Genomic DNA, 22,263 nt, shown 5'->3' with positions numbered 1-22,263 from the left:
GTCAGGAAGCTCAGGCTGAGCGCACATCTTCTGGATACTCGGAGTTCCGCTGGGCTGCACCTTTCCGGATCGCTCATCGTATTTCCTAAAGTGTGCAAAACTTTATTCAAAAAGACTTTAAAAAAAACAAAAAAAGAGGCAAATATGAGGAAACAGGAGCGCGTCAGACGCTCAACAGAAGAGCCAGAGAGGAAAGTGTGAACCAGAGCGACAGGAGACAAATCCAGCTGCGCATCTCCGGACACTTTGTGCTTTATTGAAGCTCAACTCTGCTCATTGTGCAGGAAATCCCCGCCTGAGAGAGAGAGAGAGAGAGAGAGAGAGAGAGAGCGCAGTTCAGCACCATGGAGAGCTCCGCGGCAGCGCCGATGCACACACACACACACACACACACACACACACACACACACACACACACACACACACACACACACACACACACAGAAGTGGCAAACCAAACACGTTGAGACAAGTTTTTCAAGAGAGCCAAAATAAACGAACGAACGAACAAATAATTAACCATTGCAGTGACACGATGAGGCCGTGAAGTGGTTTGCTCCTCTCCTGACTGGACTCCGGGCATTGGGACCATGATGTCCAGTCCAGAGTCTGCATGTTGTCTCTCCTCTCCACAGTCCAGAAACACGATCACTCTGAAATCGAGTGTGTGAATGACAACCTGTCTGTTTATCCTTTGACCAGTAAATAACGGAACTGTAAAAGTTCCACAGTCAGATTTGATTGATTTGGTTTGTTCTAAGGACACTTTAGGGCTGACCAAAATATGTCTGTTTGTATCTACACCATTTCACACAAATGCCTTCCTGACACCTCTAAGCCCCACTGTATTTTTTGAGAACAGACTAAAATACAAATGGGATGGTAAAATATTCTCTCCAAGTGTTTTGAATAACAAATTGACATATCAAATGCTTTTTTTCTCCTCCTTCTCATGTCCATTCTAAAAACCTCATCACGATTCAGGCCACCAACAGACCATAACATGAATAAATGAAAAGATGGAGAATGAATATTTAATATTTGGTAAAGTGAGTGACAGTAAAAGCAATCCAGTGACCAGCAGTGAGGTGCGTCTGTAAAACAATAGACAAACGTTATCGGTAGCAAGCAGTTGTCCTGATTCATGCTGGGGCTTTTCCTGTCCTGTCCTGCTTTATACAAATTATCGACACATGAGCTGAGCTTACCTTGTCAGTGAGAATCAGCTCAAGTTGTTAGCCTGAAGGCCCTGCTGCTCCCGAGAAGATCCTGCACAGCCTGCTTTTAATGAATATGACAACTTTATTATTTTAATCTGAATCAAATTGCATCTACATTGACAGGTACCGGTCTGAAATGAGAGAATGCATTCATGCAAATCATGTCTTCCAAACTGAATTGTAGCAACATTTGGATTTGATGAGAGTAACTCAAGGGAGGCAAACAGGAGGCCTTTCATTTTATTTGGGGTGGGTGGAGGGGTCACATTTCCTTTAAATAAAAATTAAACTTAGAGAATAACATAAACAAAGAAGTGCCAGATCAAAACTCCATCAATCCAATGTGAACCAAAGACTCTCCTCTTCTGTTCAAGAAATCCATCACGCGTTGTTCTCGAGTTCAAATGTGAAGATTTGCAGTTGTAATCCAAACGACTGATGCTTGATAAGAAGCTTAACTTTTTCAGTGTTCCTAAACAAAGAGCACTAAAAACACAAGAAACAGAATTAAGTGGTTTTATGGTAATTCATTTTAATGTCGATATCTTTCTGAAGGTGTCCCTCACGCGCAGGTAAAGAAGGCGCATGCAACACATTTGTACTGTCCTTTCGCACAATTTCTTCAGGTTGCTTAATAAAAGATGCCCTCTTCTACACTCCTTTTTCTTCCTCTCCTCCTGCCTTTTGCATAGTAAACATTTTATTCTCCCCTTTTCCCCCTCTCTCTCTCTCTTTCTCTCTAATCCCACTCATCTGATTTCCAGGAGATGCTGTGATGTGAATGTTGGCCGGGAGACGGAGGGAAAAGGAGGAGGAGGAGGAGGAGGAGGAGAGGTGGAGCACAGGAGGAGATAGAAGGAGGGAAGGCAGGTTAAAAAAGAGGCAGCGGAGAGCTGAGGAGGGGGTAAAGCGAAGCCAGTGAAGGGATGGAACGGGGGGGCGGGGGGACTGCAGAGAACCACTTCTAGTTCTAGACCCCATTCCTATGTACACATACACTGAAACACAATTCATACAGAAGTATTACATCTATATTATATGTTCATTTCACAGAGTCTCATATTTTACTTGCTTGAGGATAAACAGTCTTTATGCAACTCTTGAGGCCCGCATAGTTAAAACACTGTTATAGATAGCGCACACAGCATTCAGAGTGGGAACGAAAACTTGAGCATGGTTATTACAAAACGGACTTGCAACGAGAAATTCTAGACGCCTCGCAGGGTTCGTCTCCGCCGCGATGCCGAAAGCAAATCTTGAAACTACGGTACCAACGGACATGGCATGCATAGAGGAGCTGCACCACAAAGACTGTAGAGGCCTACACAGCACTAACCCACTGCGTACAGCGCCATAGAGAAAAGAGAAAGAGAGATTAAGCAAGAGAAATAGACATTTTTTTTTTAAATATGGCTGCCAAACAGGCAGCTTTTCCAGGAGGGGTATTTCTATGTATATATGTTTTTGTTTTTTTACTTTTTTTTTTTTTTTGCATTGATCTGGAAGACAAGACGTGCTTAAGACTAAGTTTAGGACTAACTTAGACATGAGGTTAGAAAACAGGACTTCTTCTGGAATTCAAAACTTTCCCGATTAACTGCAGCCTGTGCACATACACACACACATTCACACACGCATACATACACACACACACGTGTGAGCACACACATGACGCATCGATCATGGAATGTTTATGACGCAACTTTTATAGGCCGAAGAGAAGGAAATCGAGTAAACAAACACACTGCTGTAGATCAATAGCGCGTACACACGCGCGCGCACGCGCACACACACCCACACACACACATTGGACCCTCTGGTTGTGAGGGTGTGGATACCACCCACAACTGGAGTTTTCTGGAAAGTGGATGGAGAAACTCGGCCTCACTGAAACCAAACACATCAGCAGGTTTGGTCTCAATCTGCTGACAAGACGTGAACATGGAGTCAAACGGAAGGACTGCCTCGTTCTGACGCTGGCGTGTGTGTGTGAGAGAGAGAGAGGGGATAACCGATCACTTATGTGTGAAAGCGAAATGATGGATTAGACAGTGACGACATTTAACGGAGCCGTGTGAGTCGGAGTAAAGTCTGTTCTGGGCTGCTCGGGACCAACAGGAGCTCCTCAGACTTGAATGATGAACTCGGGGTTGTTGTACGAGAAGCCCTGGAACTCGTTCTGGTCCAGGTTCATGATGAAGAGCTTGTCCGTCGGCGTCAGCTCCACGGCCATCTTTGTGAACTCCTTGTCGAAGTTGCCCACGTCCCGGCGAGATTTCTGCCGCAAGGGAGGAGCAGGAGAGAGAAATGTTTAAGAAAGCAGGGCGACTAAACAGCAGTATTAAAAAGTACAGACAAGAAGCAAAAGGAACGATTATCTAACTGAAGCACAGAGATGAGAGCAGGAAGCGGAGAGATGCAGACACACACAGGCACGTTTCTATGATGTGGAGAGGTGGAAGGAAGTCAGTGGAAAGAGAAGTCCCAGGTCTGAAATAATGTTGCTGTTCATTTTGAACCGGTCAGATTATTGCAACATGGTCGGTCACTAAAAGTCCTGAAGAGGTCAAAGCAGACGGTGTTGGTGAAACTCATTGTATAAAATTTTACAACTTCTAATTTCACTCTGGCATCATTTCTACTCAGAAGCAGGGATAGCTGAAACAGTTAAAACTGAATTTGTTGTTTGAAAGCAAACCGGAGAGAAGGTGGAGCTATACTTTAGGTTGAAGTCATGAGTCAGCTGCGGCAAATCAGTCGATCCGCTTGTTATTTTCATTTTGTGAGGTCAATATTCAGGTTAACCCAAACCTCCAATCACCTGGAACAGGAGGTGCCACTGGTTTCATACAGGACTCAGGAAGCAAGAGGAGAAAATTAAAGAAAAGAACATAAAACAGAACACACCCTGTTGACAAACTCAAACACAGTCGAGGGATGGAAGAGACCGACCCCCCCCCCCCCCCCTCCCCCCCCTCCCCCCCTCCCCTCCCCAGGAGCTGCTTCAACGGCACAGATGCAGAAAAGTTCCAAGTCTGAGGAAAAGGAAATGCTCCTGAACAGACAGGGATCAACTAAACAGACCAGCTGCAGACCAAACCACAACTGAAGAGGAAGTCACAGAGGGAAGTGAAGCAGTGAGGCCCGGGCAAGACAAGTGTATCAACACACACACACACACACAAGCATTGAATGTCCTACCTCCATTTTTAGTCTCATCACAGGGCTTCCAGCTGAAAAGAGGAGGAGCTGCAAACCTTCACCACCACCTCTGACTCGTCCACAACTTCACCACTAACTCAGCTTAATGTGTGTGAAGCAGTGTGTGTCACTCTTTGTTTTTATGTGGGATTTATGAGCATTTGACACCTGGAACTGTGTTTAAGAAACCACAGGGGAGATGCAGGAGAATTTGGTACAGTAGTGTGACTACAGCATAACTACTTTAGGACCTGGGAAGATTTGAGTTTTCAGTGTTTCGTAACCTCAACATGTCATTTATTCTATTGTAATTCTGCAAGTGGGGAAAACATGGAGCAAGTAAAGAAGCAAAATGACTTGTGCGCACATGGAGAGGGTCGTGTGTGTGTGTATCAGTTTGTGTATGATAATTGAAATTTGTATGTAAGCAATTACAATCGTTACTGCATACAGGGATTTGTGCAGCTTACAGAATTATATTGAGTGCAGAGATACGGAACTACTAGAACCTCAGGTACATATCTCAGTGTGCACAGAAAAAAATGTGTGTGTAAGCAAGGGCTGCACAATGTAAGGCAAATTCATCTATGGGCAATATCAACATACCACAACAGACTCACTAAACCGAGATTAATTTACATTTCCATGCGGTGTGCATTCTTTCTCTGCAGTTCAAAAGCACAGAACTTTGGATTCACAGAAAATGTGCAAATAATAAAAAATGTTTTTACATGATTGGCAGTTAAAGACACAAAAATCAAAGAAATATGACAAAAGAAAGTGTAACGTGAACAAACTGCTATTTTTCAGAAACTGAAAAGGCAAAAAAAAAGTTCATTCATAGTAGGCGTAAACTGGAGCAAGAGAAAGAACACTTGTTTTTATTGTAAACCATCACCTTTTCTCATTCAGCCCGAGCATACACAAATGTAAAACACACTAAAATACTCACATAAAACATGATGTGTATGCACACACAGAAACACACACAGACACAGGCCCCACAGGGGAAGCAACATCACCGTTATTGCTGAACAATCGCATCCTTCCCTCTGTCTGTGATCGAATGTCTGCAGCTTTGTGAAGCCATAAAGAAAAGCTCATGAAAAAACTGAAGGCAGAGTGTATTCAGTACACCTTAAATGTGATTTTTAAATTTTAACATGACTAGTTACTAAACATCTACATGAAAAACACCTGAGGATATACAGTTATCGGCAAAGAATGTTAAACAAATGACAAATTGCAACATTTTGCCTGAAACTTGAGTGTTTGTTCACATTATGTGCACAAGTTGGTCATTTTAAATAAGTGTGAAATTCACAAATTAAACTTTTTTACATTTGCTACATATTGTTTGTTCGAAGCCTTATAAAATGTGTTTATTTGGTTTCATGGGAAGAGTAAGGTGAGAAGATCGACTAAATATCAAGCAAGAACCAGGAAACACTGAGTTGGCTCAACTGAGGGATTCTCAACTGCTGGGCCGCGGCCCAAACTGGATCCCTAGTGATCTTTAAACTAGGATCAGAATCCACATAGTGTCAACTCAGTTTAGTTTTTTATCATAGCAAAACACAGGTGCGACTCAGGATATGATTGACTTTACTATGAAGCTTTTTTCTCCATAAATCAAAGAGTTTTTAGTTTTAAATAAAATGCAGCAAAATAAGCATAAAAGGAAGTAATTTCCCTCTATATCCAAGTTTCCAAAGTTTTCATTTAACTTGTGGCTGTGTTGGCAGAAGTTCTATTCCACTATTTTTGGCCATCTGCTCCCTTGCAGTGGAAATGCTCCCCAAAAAAACCACCGTCTCCCAAAAGCAAGTCGAGCAGAGTTGAGACCGTCTGTGGAAACGCAGGATGAGTTTCTCCTCTACTCGTATATCAGACAGAATAATGGAATCGATCATCAAACTCTCAGCACGGAGCTGAACGACGCTTACGTGCCTGAAATGCAGGAGTGTGTGGTTCAGGTGTTGCAGCAGCAGTAACAAGGCGGACACAGCAGGGTCTGTCTGGTAGGCAACAGTGAGTATATTATCAGTTTCCAGTCATACATGACAATTACACAATCCACAGCTTCTCTCCCACCCACAAAAAAAAAAAAAATATTCATCCTATTACCGCTCTCATATACAACTCAGTTACTACGATCACTACAAGCGCTTGTGTTGTTTCTCCTTTTTCCTCATGACTCAGAAACTGATGTCCGGTGTCTCCTCGCTGCCCTCTCGCTTTTTTTTTTTTTTTGATACGAGCTCAAAGAACAAGATTTGACACATTGTTACTACCCTGCTTTGTTACACAGTTACAAAAGTATAATACAACTCAGACAATTGTTTTTACACATGAAAATGACTCAAGGGTTTCTGTATCGTAGGTATCGACGCATTTCATAGTTATTACACATGTACTGAAAAAAATGGCACAAGATGGCTGCCCTTCGTCACAGCTGCTGAGGATCTTCAGATCCTCGTGATTCTGAACCTTGTTTTGGCACTTTTGAACATCCTGCCTGCGTAACCAGCAAACTGTTCGCTCCACTAGAACCCTGAACGACCTGGCGGTGTGTGAAGCTCTCCGATAATGGTTGTTTACAGGTGACGGGATATGTCTTTTTCTTCTTGAGAACACAGTGTAACGTTTTCAGAAATGAACGAGGAGCAACGAGCGTTCAGTCAAAAAAGTCGCTGACCTGACGCAGACGTACCGTCTAGATTGTATAAAGATTTCTATCCTCTCATATTAATCCAAAAAAACAAAAAAAAAAACAAAAAACAAAAGTGCAGGTAAGCTCACCACAACACTGACTGAACATAAAGTGTTTAAGCATTTGGTCCTATCGACAAACGTAAAATCAACGTCAGGAAACTGATTAGTACTCCAAGGATCATAGCAAAGCAGATGGTCAGTTTTCACTTACACTGTTTGAATCACCGACATGTGATCATAGTACACTCATTAATGTCACTGACAGGTCGCCATTGTCAATATGTGGCTACTGGGGGGAGGGGAGCGTCGACCTGCCGGTCTGAGCGGCCGGGCAGCATTCAGCAGCGAGGAACATCTACTGGAAACGCAGCCGGCAGCGAGGCATTATGGGCCAAACTACCGAAAACTGAAAACACTGCTGGGAAATCAAATCCAGCCCCGCCCCCCCTCACTGGCACGTCGACACTTATTGCCTTGCCTGAGTGCACCTGTCTGCGTTCCCATTTTAACATTACCCCAAAGGCATCATGGGAGGTTGAGTTATTCGACTAAGCCGCTGACTTTGAGGGAAAACCTTTCCAGCGCACGTACAGATTAAAGAAACTCGTGAAAATCCGCCGAGTGGAGCAGAACTCTGCAGCTGTCAGTTGACGTGAACTCAGTTTAGTGTGATTTCTACATAGAATATATAACATCATTTACAGACACTTCTGAATCCAAGCAATGGATGTGATGAAACAGAGTTAAACGAATCATATGAACCATACGAGTAGATGAGTGAGATATAAGCGAAACACGTGAACAAATTAGCCGTTTTCTAATAAAACTGACAGCGTTTCTTGCAATCAGCATGTTTTTTTAAGCTTTGTGTAAACTCAGCTCGCTGTTTATGAAGTCCTGCAGGCATTGTGCTAAGCTAGGCTAAGCTAAGCTAAACACACACCCACTAGACTGATATCATTCTTCTCGTCTTACCTCAGAAGAACGCCAAAACTTCCCAAAATGTCCGGCTTCCTGTGTAACGTTTTAATGTTTCCCCCCTGCTGAATGCAGCCTGGACGTTGTGATTAACTGGTTTTTTTTTTTGTTTTTTTTTTACCCAGTAGAGTGTGTGAAGCGTTTGGTGGGGGTGGTTTGGGGAGGGGGATTAATGCAGCCCGGTGATATGTGGCGTGGTCAGTGAGTTGTGTGTGTGTACTCCGGGTTAACAAATGAGAAGCCTTGGAACTCTTCCTGGTCCAGGTTGGATATAAGCTCCTGATCTGGGGGGGTCAGCTCGGGGGGGTGGCGCGTGAAAAAGCGATCAAAGTTCTCTGCGTCACGCCCACACTGCCAATGGAGAGGGAGAGGAGAGAGATGGGGAAGGGGAGGGGGGGGATGGTGGAGTGAGTTTTAATGGAGCATGAGAGAAGAGGGAGAAAAAAAGGACGACGACAAAGAGAAAAAAGAGAAATACAACTAAAACATGACATCAACCAATCAAATCGCTCACAGCCGGAGCCGTGGATTTCCATTGGTCAGAATGCATCGCAGCTTCATCATTGGTGACTACGCTCACAAGTCTGGCTTCTGCTCTTTGTCAGAGTAGTGACCAATGGCAGGTGATGGTTGGGTTTGGGGGATGAGCGAGCCAATCCACTCTAACTTACCTTCAGCGTCTCGCTAAAACGTCTTATTTTTCTTCCTCGCTGCGAACGACGGCTAAACGGCGACAGCCAGACACAACGCTAACAGACAGACGGCGGGCGTGAAGATACTCACAGCTTTCGGTTTAAAAGGCGGCTGGACCTCTTTGTTTTCCAGCTTTTCCCAGTCTATATAGCGGAAGAAGGCGTGCTCCTTGATGTCCCGCTCCCCCTCCGGACCGCAGCCCAGACGCTTACCTGGGTGTTTGGTCATCAGCTGAAAATCACACAGAAACGACGTGAGGCGAGCTCAGGAGTCTCCGCTTTCTCTAACTGATTTGATTCCATTTCATTTAACAACTCCACAATAAAAACAGCTTTATGCACACTGCTAACTCTGAGAGTATCACCTGGAAATGCTTACAACTGTTACAAAAACTGAATCCAACACATCATATTAGGTCGGCTTAACTCCGAGTACCAAAGAAACCTTGAGTTTGCTTCTCCTCCACGTCTTGAGCTGAAGCGGTGTTTTATTTTCAGGCTGTCGCTCTGCAGGCAGAGGCAGCAGCTCTCCAGTGTGCTCGGTGTGGGGGAGAGCGAGCGTTTCCACTTCAGACTAACGGCCCTCGATAGGACGCACCCTCCAGTGTTCAGAGTGGGTGTGAAGAGGAGCCAGCGCCAGACACGGCCCGCTTCATACGAGTGTGTGTTTTTTGTATGTGTGTGTTCTCACCCCCTTGCAGATAGCGACGGCTTCTTTGGACATGGATTTGGGGTAGGAGACATGATGCTCCATGATGGACTGGAACAGCTCGTCTTCGTCCTCGCCGTCGAAAGGCGGCTGCGGAGGGACAAACGCGCTCCGTCATTCTCGGCTGTTCGTTCACCGAGAGGAAAAAAAACCAGCGCTGAATGCAGAACCAACCTGTCCAGCTAGCATTTCATAGAGGAGCACTCCGAAGGCCCACCAGTCCACAGACTTCCCGTACGGCTGATAGGCTATGATCTACGAAGAGAGAGAGAGACGAGTGAGACCCTGTCCAGAGAGGGGGAGACGGCGTGACGGGAGCTCACCTCTGGAGCGATGTAGTCTGGTGTTCCACAAAACGTCTTTGTGGTGATTCCGTCGTACATGTTTTCTTTGCACATGCCGAAGTCGGCGATCTTTATGTGGCCTTCGGAGTCCAGCATCACGTTGTCCAGTTTCAGGTCTCTGCACACAGACACCAGTCACACTTGTACGCTAAAATAAAACGGCGCCTGGACGGTCTCACTCAGCGGTCTGCAGCTGTATGGGAGGAATTAGTTTCCTCTACCACCAAATAAAAGTTTCCTAGAGCTGAATAACGAGTCATACATTGAGTTAAAGTCCCGATTAAAAATATAACATGCATAACGGACAAGAAAACAAGAAAACAGTCAATTTAAGGAAAGGATATAAGAAAAAAAGCATGAAAAAGACCAAATAAGTGTGACTGATAAAGTTCAGTAAAATAAAAATGAATAAAATAACCCCTGTACAAATGCAAATAAATACATAAAATGAAAAAAAGAGTAACTACCACAAGGAATGAGCTAACAAGTCAAATTAACTGTTAAAAGACAAAAAAACAGAGATGAAAGAAAAACCTTGTAAATAAATCTATGATCTGCAGTAAAAGTGAAAATGATGCAGTAAATATAACATCAGCCACTTCAAACTGCAAGTTAAAAGCCCTTTAGGTACAGTATGTTCACCTAAGACGGTGTGAATTCAGAGACTCACCGATACACGATGCCTTTGGAGTGAAGGAAGAAGAGGCCGATGGCTATTTCTGCCGCATAAAACCTAAAACACAGAGAGGCGGAAATTGTGAGAAACTGTAGTTTGTATTTGCTTATCGGTGTGTTACAGGTGACTAGTATGAATCTTTTTTTTTTCTTTTTGGGAAAACAAAGCAGATCAAAGTGAAATATACAGTATTGCAATAAGATCAGGATATTGTTATTTGTGCATTTGGCTGGAGCACTATCGGAATATAATCAAATCTTTCTGGTTTAACATGAAGAGACTGAACCAGACGTCGCCCACAGATAATGTGCTGAACTGGATGCCGACAGTGAAACAATCCTGCTGAAGCCAACGCAGTTTACAGTTTGTGATAAATAATACTGATAAACCCTTCACGTCATTATCAAAAGCACTCCTGCGCATGAGGCCGCTGCACCATACATCCCCCACGATCACACGCTGGCTTCAGTTCTGGTTGAATGAGGGACTTTGGATTATTAATTTTACATTATAACATATTTCTGTTAATGAGCTCTGTACAGAAACAAGAGTGTTTTTTTACACTGAAGCCATTTAATCATCTTAATTTGAATTTAAATCACACAAAAAATTCACTTCTCGTGTTTAAAATACAATCACGACTCTTTACATGCTGCCTTTTTTTAAATTTGGCATCTCTCTGACACCCAGATTTAGCTTTTTTTTCTTCTGCTACTTCACAATTTCGACCTTTGTTTGAGAGAAATACTCCGTACAATACAAAGATTTCCCACAGAAGAAATTCAGACTCAACATAATCGCTGTGATTAAAAAAACCAAATGTTTTTGGAAGGTTGTAACAGCTGGATTATGGACTGAATTTACCAAAAATGTGTGTGTGTACTCACACAGCATGAGGTTCCTTGAACTTGCCGACCTGCTGGATTTGGTACATGAGATCTCCTCCGTTGATGTACTCCATAACAAAATACAGCCGATCCTGGAATGTGGGGCATGACGCAGGACATCAGACTAAAATAAGAGCTAATTTTGCACAAGTTAGATTGACGTGAAGCAGTTTGATGTCGAACTAGTTAATAATCAAGAACAACAAATGAGGGGCAGTCTTATTCCTCACCATGGTTTGGAAACACGAGTGCAGCTGAGTGAGGAAAGGCGGTTTTCCAGACAGAGCGAGGACTCTCTTCTCCACCATGGTGCACTCCACGTCGTCGTCTTGGATCACCACGTCTTTTTTCAGGATCTTAATGGCGTACAGCTCGTCCGTGCCTTTCCTCTCGGCCAGCATCACCTGGAAGGGATTCAAGCAGAATGAGACTCAACTCGTCCTGCTATTTTACAGCTCAGACGTCACGTTTTCCTCAGAAGCGTCTCACCTTGCCAAAGCTGCCTTTTCCCAGAACCATGATGAAGTTGAAGTCTGAGAGCTTGACGCGGTCCTGATTGCCGTTGCTGTCGTATTTGCAAACAGAGGAAGAGGAGGAAGAGTCTGTTGGCTTCCCCGGACCCACTCTCGCTCTCTGAAGACAAATTCCAAAGAAGAGGAAGAGATGATGGGGGATCAATGAACAACCAGGAACGCAAATCAAACCTTCAGAGAATCTCACCTCAAACTTTTGCCGTAGCTCCTCGTTGCCGTCCTCCCCCTCTGGCTGGACGGGAACGTTGAAGTATTCTCCTTCCTCTTGGGACAAAAGCTTAAACCTGAGTCCCAAACAATGAGATTAAATCCAGGATTATTCCCAGACCATGACATCTTTATTGTCTAAATCTCCAACTCTCCATTTCGACGGCTCACCATCCGTCGATCCCTTGTTTCTGGAGCTCTGAGATCCCGAACGAAAGCGATCCCATGAAGTCGTTCCTGCTGGTCAGGTCCCAGTCCCAGATCTCCACTGACAGACGGCGGTCCTTGTCACTTTCTTTGAGGTGGCTGAGAAAAATGAGGACAAACAGCAGCACGGGGAAACGAAACATGAGATGAAGGATGTTCTTAAAATAGGAGAAAACTGGAAACCAAGTCTAAAATCCTCTCATCACTCTCTCTCTCTCTCTCGCTTTGTTTTCTTTTTTGAGAAGCTCAAAATTGTAAACATCTCAACAAAGCAGCCGCCGTAGCCCAGAATAGCTTGAATAACAATGAGCAGAAACGAGGAGGAATGGAGGACAGGGTCACTGGCGTGAGCTCCAGCTCGGTTTGTGCTTGTGTGACTGATAATTAGGTCAAGAGAGCAACTTTAAATAAGGCGACTTCTGCTCGGACAGATGTCAGAGACTGAACGTGTGGATCTGGAGGTACAGCAGGAGAGGAGCCTCACAACGTGAAAGTCTCGTTCCAGGTGGGGTTCAGGCAGCATTTGATGGTCTTGGTCTTCTGCTTGCTCTCGCTCTTGGGGTCTGGGATCAGTTTGAGCTTGACGTAAGGGTCTGACAGGCCGTTTGGGTCCATGGGCACCAGGTTCCTCGCCTCCTTGACTGTGGGGAAAAAAATAAATAAATAAGGAAATGGATTTAAAGAAACCATAATGACAGAGAAATGTGTCTCGGCGGTTCACAGAGGACAGCGGGAGGTGAGCCTGCAACATGTGAAGCTTCCATTCGCACTCGGAACTGCCCCATTTAACTCTGAACACATTTGACAACATTTAACAACAGTTTAGTTTGTGTTCCAAAATCAATCCACAGTTGTCTGGGGGAGCGAGAGCCGGCACGTGGACGCATGTCCCAGCGGAGATGTGGGCCAATCGTTGGGCCATTGATCATCTAATGGACTTTCCAGTTTCATTCTTGGGCTGATAGAGAACTTTGAGCAGTGCCGTGTGTGTGTGTGTGTGTGTGTGTGTGTGTGTGTGTGTGTGTGTGTGTGTGTGTGTGTGTGTGTCAAAGACAGGAAGAGACAGAGAGTGCTCACTGGTGACGGTGAGGACGTCCTCGACGATTTGGGCAGAGATGTAGATGCGTCCTCTCCGCTCCGTGTGATCCGTCCCACACAGGTTCGGGACGTTGGCCACACATCGTTTGTGGATGTTCATCATACAGTCTGAACGCAGAAAACACACATGTTCGAATCCGTTAAAGAAGGAAAAAACGTGGCCGATCAGAGGGGAGGCTTGACTAGTGGAGAATGCACTGAAACATTAACAATCATCAGGATGATTTTAGACTTCAAGATGAAAATCGAGATCTTCAGACACAGTAAGAGTCTCAATGAAAATGTCAACATTAAATAAAGTCTTATATATCCCAGAATGCAGCAGGGCCGTATCTGCTTCGGATTTAAATAAAAATAAAGTTTGATTTGACTCGACGGGCATGAGTATCTTTGTCACCTCTCTCTGGGCACACGTCTTAATGTCCTGCTCACAATGCAAGATCGAGGATGTTTCAGACAAGCAACAACAACAAAACAACAACAACTCAAGAACATATCATGACACTCATTCTTCAAAATCTCATCCAGAATGTACAGATCATAACAAATATCACAGCTGCGGCTTCATTAAACCTCCTCTGAGTATCAGTTTCACACATCAGACAGAAACGTAAAAGTGAAACTGATCCCTATGGCGTAGATTTACCGTAACACATTTTCTCTGTAAGGGTTCTGCGACACACTGAGCTTCTCCTTTACCTATATATATATTTTTTTATTAACTTTTCCAAATCGTCAATATAATTTACTGACATCTGTTTGAGCGCGACAGGAAACAAAAAAAAAAATCTACCTTTCATAAAAAGTGGAGGAAATTCAACCAAGATGTTTATCAAGAGGAGCTGGGACTCGTGTCGCACAGCAAGCAGTTCCTGGTTCAGTCTGGAGTTTGGATGTTTGCATGTTCTCCCCGCCAATATGTGGGATTTCTCTTCGTTTTCTTCAGCAGTCCCAAAACATTTTTTTTTTTTCGGTGAATCGGCGTCTCCAAATTTCCCCTTCATGTGAATTTTAGGAACACCGTTAATTGATTTCACCTCCCTCGCAGAAATGAGAGGCAGTCATGACTTGGCAAGTTCAGCTCTGAGCCGTTTCACAGGAGGCGGAAAAAAAAAAAAAAAAGAATAAGTCATGAAAAGGAAAACAAATCAAATCCTCGAAATACGCGATTTCATGAGCGGTGGTTAAGGGTGTATTCAAGGGTTTGTTTTTATCTGTTAAACCTATTTGGTGCTTTGGGATTAAAACCTTTTAAAATTAATTTCCTGGAGTCAGAAGTCAACAACCAGACAGCCACAGAACGAGGCACCGGAGGCTCGATTGCCTGAGAGCCTGTGGGATTAAAATAATGAGGTGGAATCAGCAGAAGCCTCCCGACAGGCCCATTTAATATGGCTCCAATTTCATTTACGCATTGTCACTGTAACAGGAGTTATAATGCAACGCTTTAAGCACATATTTGCTTTAGGTTTTACTCAGGACAAAAACAAATGTATTTTTTAATGCAAATTTGCATTAGGTTAAATAATTGCATGTAAATATTTGAGAATGCAAAACATCTGATGTTCATTTGAGTTTTCAAACAAAAATATAATGTGTGGAGAAATTGGAAACGACGTGCATGAGTTGGATTGTGGTTTGAAAGATGTACTTCCCACACAAATAACAGTGTCTATAATAAATGACTGATTTAATGATATTTTGCAGATGGAGAGAATGATCCATTCTATATCACTCAATATTTTTCTGAGAAAACTGCTAAGTTGGACAGAATGTATTTAAAATCATGTATAATGTAACAGCCGTGAGAGATGGTGGCCATGTGCTTACAGATTGATCCTAAGTCCTCGAACTAGAAACAGGTTGAGGATCATTTGCAGAAATCTGAGTGAAGGGATGAATTTTTAACGTTTTTTTTGTTGTGGATTTCCTTTATTGAAACTGAAATCAAAAATGAGGCTGCACTGCGCTGAATGATGAAAAAACGGCACCGTTTAAATCTGCAGAATACAAATAACACCTACAGAAATACTGAAGCCAAACTGTGGTCACCTGAGAGCTAAATCAGATTTAGAACTGAATCAGTTCCTAAACTCTGAAATAAATGTCAGAGGTTATTGATTCTGCATATTTACTTGCATTCAGAACAAAACAGTGGGAGGGGGCTGCAGGGCATCTCATGCTCAGCAGCCAATAGCTGTGAGAGTGTGTGACACACCCCCAGCAGTCAGAGTCGACGTGAGGAGCCGGCGCAGCTGCTGGTGCAGAGGAGACACAGAGAGACCGATACTGGGAGCAGATTCATCACAATGACAGGAGAAGGACGAGAAACTTGAAGAAAAAACATTTCTATTGGACGCAGGAGAAAAGGCCTCTGGGCCCAGAGGGGATGAGTCACCACGCGTCACACGCAACAGAAAAGAGAAAATGGAGACTGGGATGTGGAAATTGTCCAATTATTGGAATTTTAGCCATCATTTTATGAGGAGGGGTTGATATTTTTTAAAATATTTAAATCTTTAAAATTAAAGAGGCATTTTAAGCCGCGATATCTCTGAAACAAAAAGTGGTTCAAGCTGAACCTGTTGACAACGTCTAAAAATGACGCATTTCACCTGAAGTAAGCGTCGTCATGAACCCTCTGACATCCAGGAATAGAGCAAAAACAAGCATGTGAACCAGAGAGAGGCGCGTGCGTGCGTGCAAAAAAAAAAATCCTCTTTAAAAATAACTCGGGCACTGTTCTCACTGCCTTATTCCATCTAGAGGTGGTGTTATTACAGTGTGACCTTCAATTTTTATTATATAAAATCAAGTCGATCATGAAGTAACTGTCATTTCTGATGATGAGCTGTGGAAACAGGAGCCTCTCGTCGTTGCTCAGCCTGTCCACTAGAGGGCAGACTGCTCTGATGCTCAGCTGCACTGTTCTGCTGTTCCAAGGTCTGCAGAGGTGCAAAGTCACAACTTTCTGCTGTCTGCATGTTTTTCCACTGCATGGTGGAAGAACAGCATCAGGTGATCGTTTCTCCTCAGTGATTTTATTTGTATTCCACTAAATCGAATCGTTCTTTTATGCGCCGAATCCGTCTGCTCCACTAAAACCATGAAAACGAAGGAGAGATGGCACAGTCACTCCACAGTGCAGACCTAAACTGAAAGTCTGAGAGGAGAGGCTCACAGCTTTTCTTTTTTTTTTCCCAGCATTTCTCAAAAGAACAGCCAAGTGTCCAGATGAACTTTGAAACGGGCTTCAGTCCTCCTAATAATAGAGCTCATTTAACTCACACTGCTGACACTTCACTTTAGCTTCAGATAACTTTTTCCTGGATTTCTGCATTCAATGGAAGCGGATCATTGAGGCTTCTATAAGTTTTACAACAATCAGTGATATGAATAAAATGAGAAAGAAATAGACCCTCTTCATGTATTAATGGATAACCAAACCACCAGTTGAGGCTTCTGTGTAATAAGCGGGCACTAATTTTTGTAAAGGGGGAGCGAGTCAAAGTCCATCAAACAGCGAATGCCGAACACGGGCACAATGAGGAAATGCCTGCCCGGCACATAACACCTGCCACAGCCAAGTATAACACTGCAGGGACGCAACGCACTTCCTGTTTGTGACTCTGCTTCCAGCAACAAACCAACGGCGGCACAACTATGAGTCCAAAGACAAGTCATGAACATGAGCAGGTCTGCACAAAACGTGTTATCTCAACAAAACATGCGTTCACTTCCCCCTTAAAGGTTTGTACATCCTCCACAAGACAGGTCTCCCTCCCAGCAGAGGGAAATAACGAGGTCGAGTTTGGGAGTTATAGACTCATTGTCCAGGTCAAACTTTTTTCTTGAGCCATGTCAAACAACCATTCTGTGACTGGCAGCAAATTAGAAGTGAGCGTGGTCGTTACGCAGAAAAGCAAACTCACCGCCTCTTTCCCCTTTTGAAATTCTGCACTGAAGTTTGTTTTTATTTTAAAATAATTGTCCATGAAAACTTCTATGTTATAGTTGTTAAAACGAAGATAGATCATGAAGTAATGTTTGTTCCAGTCAGGACAGAGTCGTGTTCGTGGTTGTTCAGGATCCCCTTTTGTTGTGACCATAAAGAAGAAGATTAATTCAGTAAATACACTGACGCACGGGTGAGGATCTGTCTCCACCTGTCTCAGCAACGTTGACTTAACCAATTTCACTAATGTTAATCAGAGCTGACCGAGATTCCCAGACTCTGTTTTCACTCGAGAATGAACTCATTTTTCTCCCAAGTCTTCACCCTTCTTGAACAGCATTGAGCATTTGTGTTTTGTAGGAGCCTCTTGTCCATTAAAAAAGTTTTTTTGTATGTTACAATTTCAGTCGTGACCCACATTGAATCTCTATTAAAACTAGTCTGTGTCTGTGAAACATCCCTGCTCACCGGGCCACTGCTTTCGCTCCTGTCTTGATTTTAACACTTTACTTTATGCACTCTGATCATTTCAACCATTACACATCCATTTATTCATTTGCCCCGAGTCCACCTGCAGCAGTCTCTCACAGACCAGCAGGTCTCTGGGTCTCCTTCCACTGAACCAGGTCACCTCTGACAGGAGACCACCAGGACCACGTCACTGGATCCCCTCAACGTGGAGCTCAGATTACACGTATTTATGGAAATAATGCTTTCAAAAGTTATAAATCTCCTCTATTTTCACTGTATCTGTCTTTTCTATGGGGAATCTGCATGTTCTTTTCGTGCCTGTGTCATTTCCCCCCCCTCTAAGCTGTCATTTAATCCAAAATCATGCTTGTTTGGTTAATTGATCACTCTTGAATTGGCTTCAGATTTGACTGAGTGTTTCAATCTGTCCGCTCCGTGATGATCTGGCAGCCACTGAAACAGACCGGAGGCCCCTGAGGTCCCGGTCAGCACACAGCCAATACAGAAGATGGATGGATGGATGGATGGATGGATGGATGCAGTGTGGCGCCACATCAAACAGAATTTTGGACATAAAAAGAAAACCGTCAGTTTTCATCATGTTTGGATTAACTGATGCAGCATCTAATATTTACCCTCTCGTGTTTATGGCTGATCATAAACACCTGTCAGCATAGTGTGCAAAAATTATATTTATTTTCAAATTAAACACGCTGCAGGAATATCAAAATTGACTTGGTGCACTGAATTAAAAAAAAAAAAAAAACTCCCAGATTTTGTTTATTTCTAAATTACACAAAAATACCAAATGCAATGAGAATCTATTCCTGTCCTCTAAACCCTCAGTTTGAGCATGGAGCTCACCCACACACCCACACACACACCCGCACCCACACCCACACACACACACACAGATATTTGTGTACGTACGGTCACACTTCATGCCCTGGTGTATCAGCCCGTAGAGGAGGGAGCCGCAGTGGTCGCAGAAGGTGGGGCTGGAGTAAGTGTGGACCTTGAACTTGTGTTTACTGCGAGGATCCTGCAGAGGCGGAGAGGAGAGAGGAGGCTGTTAATGGAGGGATATTCCAGCTTCATCTCCGGGAGGGCTGCTACATCTGTGCAGGATTCTCTAAATATTTAAAGCTGCAGCTTCACGCGCTCCCCGTCGCCTGTTTAGGTGGGATTTAAAGCTCACGGAAACAAAAGAAAACATGTTGTCAAGTACCTGCAGAGGTGTTTAACCATGCAGGGCTTTCAGAGAGCCGTGAACTGTGAGATGTTGCAGCCGAATGCGCCTGCTGCGCGTCGTCATACAACTAAAAAAAGTTTAGAATGGTTAAAAAAACACAAGGAGTTGGCTCTTCTGGGCCAGGCTTTCATATCATTTTGGGAAACTGGCCACAGAGATTGGCTCCCACTCAGCTAGAATTATATTATCGGGGATTGGCCACTCATGCTGAGTGATAAGTGCTGGCTTTCAGTGAATCTCAAAGATGGGAAAGATGTCAGAGCTCTCTGCAGGCCAGATCGCTTCCTCAAAACCAAACTGGGAAAACCCGCTTCTGTGAGAATCTGGCATCGCTGCACCGGCACAATGTCGAAGGGGCCGTCATAAATCTTAGGAGTGAAACGTTTTTCAAGCGGCCTGGATTTATTTTGAGTTGACTGCTGTACAATTATCAAAAAATACGTCATGAGTAAGTGTTTCTGCCTCTTTTTCCATAACTTCAAAATTACTGTGGTTTTCTTGTTAGAAAAGTTCGACGATGCTGGACGATCCCCTCAGCCGGGACCCTCCCACTCTGAAACGACTTGCGCAAAGAAAAAAAAAGGATGAATCTGCGTCTTCTTCCACATCATATTCTGAAGGATGTTACAGTTTGTGAGATTTTAGCCGTCTTATACTGTATGTTGATTAGCTGCCACTCTGTGCAGAATAAATTTCACAAATTTAGATCTGACAGCCACTTCTACTACTGCACAATGTCTGAGGGGACTGCTGCTAAATCTACATCTCTTCAGGGAACATATGGCTGAAGTGCACCAAAAAAAAACAGTTGCACACTATGCAGGGTTCTCTTATTACATTGTTACACGTTTTACATGTCTTGATACGAAACGGCTTCTGATGCATAGTAAGAGCAAAGAATGGAATAGGAAAAAATAGAACATTAAAAATAGGTGCAAAAATAAGAAGGTAAGACTGTAAACAACAACAAATTCTGCCGTTACAGACACTAAAACCTTTTCTTTTTTGCAAGTGATCCACATGAGTGTCAGCAAACTGAGGTCAGACGCTCTATCAGTTTGTACTTTTAGATGGTTTTTCTTTCGTCTCCAGGTTGGTCCACAGCTGACAGTTCATAGAGCGATCAGTGAAGTAAAGAGAAAGGAGTCATTACAGTAATACATAATCGTAATCATTACATAATCATTCCAGGCAGCCAGTCCGGAAAAACCGACAAACTCCGAACGTGTGTAAATGCGTGCTTTGCTCCGAAGAGCTGGAATCTCAGATCTTTGATTCCACCCGGCGTGTCTTTCTGCGACGCAGAAAAGGTGAACAGATGGTTTCTCTATGCATGGTTGACACCACGAAGCCTGGAGGAGGAGGTGTGATGGTGAAGGGGGGCTTTGCTGGTGACACTATAGGGAATTTATTCAGAACTGCAGGCACACTGAAGCAGCATGGCAAGCATTTGCCTTTAGTCGGGCCATCCTTTAATTCTCAGCAGGACAATGAGCCCAAACACACATCCAGGCTGTGTGAGGGCCGTCTGACCAGGGAGGAGAGTGACGGAGTGCTGCACCAGATGACCCGGCCTCCACAGCCACCTGACCAGTGAAGGCAAAAAGGGCCAACAAGTGCTCAACATCTCTGGGAAATCCTCCAAAATTGACGGAAAACTTCAAAGAATCTGAACATGTTTTCAGTCAGCGAATCAGAATCTACACTTCTGACAGCGGTGCCACATTTGATCTGAAGCCCACCATGCTTTTTTAAACAGCACTCTCTAACCATCAAGCAGTTTGGCCCACTATGAAAACCTATAAATACACCCAATCACTGTGAAAATGAAGAAAGAAAGCATAAGTTAATTATTAAACCTCTTAGGGAAGTCAGTTCTCTGCATATAATCCCCAATAAACTGAACTCGAGTTATACAGCCAGTTATGATACACTAGATGTGAACTACCTAGTTCCGAACATTTGAACATCCCGGTTAAAAAAAAAAAAAAAACAATGTTGTCCAATGTCATCTTGAATAACACAAAAAAGGCACAAAATGTTCACTTTCAGGTATCAGATCATTTTTTATGACACCCAAAGAGAGGGATTTCATTTTTCCCCCACTCTGGAGAAAAAAAAAAAAAAAAAACTAATGTTGAGAGAGAAACGGAGCACTGATTGAGTGATTTTGGCGGCTGCGCAAATAAAAACAGGAAACAGCCAAACTGCTTTGGTGACATAACGAAAACAAAGGACAAACAGAGGAGTTAGAGATTAATAAACGTCAGTCAAGTGACTTCCGACTCCGCGCTGACTCACTGGAGGTGTGTGCGTAAGTGAACGAGAGCGATCGGCTCATTAAGCCGAGGCGGCCAAGCAGCACATTTTCCCTTTACCGCTGCGTCCTAATGGGTTTTGGGGCTGACATGTCAGCAGAAGAGAGGCCAAAAGGTGACATCTGTGAGCGTGTGTGTGTGTGTGTGTGTGTGCTTATTAACACACACCGAAGCCCAGTGCTGACATTATTCATCAGATACAGCACAAAATATTTCAGCCGGACGCAGGAATGATCACTTCACGTCGCCGTGTCTCAGTCACTGGTCTGAACCCGTCCAGGTCTGGTGGTCTCAGTCCGCGGGGAAGACAGGGCCCACCGAGCAGTTCCAGCCTCGTGGTTGCGTCATGAACTGGCGCACCGGTCGCCTAGCAACCATGGCGTCAGTCCTTTAATACGGGGAATTGAGTACGGGCAAAACGCTTTTATTTTTGGTGACACTTTGGAGAGCTTGAGATACTTCGCTCAGCATAAATGAAATCACAAACAAACACGCTGATTTGTGACTTACTTGCTTTGTAAATTCGATTAAGGCGAGGGCCGAAAGTGGAAGTACGGATCGAGTTAAGTTCAGGCGCTTTTTTTTTTCCAGAAATTGATGCGGGTTCGGGCTCAGGACAAACGCCGGTTAAGGAATGGAAAGTCACCACAGTCGCTTCCTTATGCAGCACAGCGAGTGTTTGAAGGACGCAGGTGGAGGATGCTCCATTGTCTCGGAGCTGGAGGACACATCTGTGGGCTGCAACTCAACGAAGGAGTCTGTGAAATCGGCCTGCCTCGTCGTGCCGCAGCTTAAATAAC

At 43.8% G+C, this 22,263-nt stretch overlaps 1 protein-coding gene across 6 annotated transcripts in view; it reads right to left on the bottom strand.

Moving 5' to 3' along the window:
- The window catches only part of LOC115390688 (protein kinase C beta type-like), a 40,138-nt gene that overhangs the window by 3,750 nt on the left and 14,125 nt on the right, over nt 1-22,263 (bottom strand). For 2 of the 6 annotated variants that reach the window (XM_030094643.1, XM_030094647.1), the window contains 13 exons: nt 18,824-18,935; nt 13,447-13,575; nt 12,854-13,010; nt 12,334-12,468; nt 11,912-12,239; nt 11,653-11,826; nt 11,423-11,514; nt 10,530-10,592; nt 9,839-9,977; nt 9,690-9,770; nt 9,498-9,605; nt 8,898-9,038; nt 6,624-8,465 (listed from right to left, as the gene is read on the bottom strand). In XM_030094643.1, the coding sequence (XP_029950503.1) occupies nt 8,313-8,465; nt 8,898-9,038; nt 9,498-9,605; nt 9,690-9,770; nt 9,839-9,977; nt 10,530-10,592; nt 11,423-11,514; nt 11,653-11,826; nt 11,912-12,239; nt 12,334-12,468; nt 12,854-13,010; nt 13,447-13,575; nt 18,824-18,935 (1,812 nt within the window). In that variant the 3' untranslated portion in view covers nt 6,624-8,312. Of the gene's footprint in view, nt 1-1,739; nt 3,499-6,623; nt 8,466-8,897; nt 9,039-9,497; nt 9,606-9,689; nt 9,771-9,838; nt 9,978-10,529; nt 10,593-11,422; nt 11,515-11,652; nt 11,827-11,911; nt 12,240-12,333; nt 12,469-12,853; nt 13,011-13,446; nt 13,576-18,823; nt 18,936-22,263 lie in introns of those variants that run through there. The other 4 variants (XM_030094646.1, XM_030094645.1, XR_003931703.1 and 1 more) reach the window with 4 other exon arrangements.

Source organism: Salarias fasciatus, chromosome 6, assembly GCF_902148845.1.
Source record: "Salarias fasciatus chromosome 6, fSalaFa1.1, whole genome shotgun sequence".
Taxonomy (NCBI): Eukaryota; Metazoa; Chordata; class Actinopteri; order Blenniiformes; family Blenniidae; genus Salarias; species Salarias fasciatus.
Note: the sequence above shows the minus strand (reverse complement) of the source record. Positions and strands in the feature narration are given on the sequence as shown.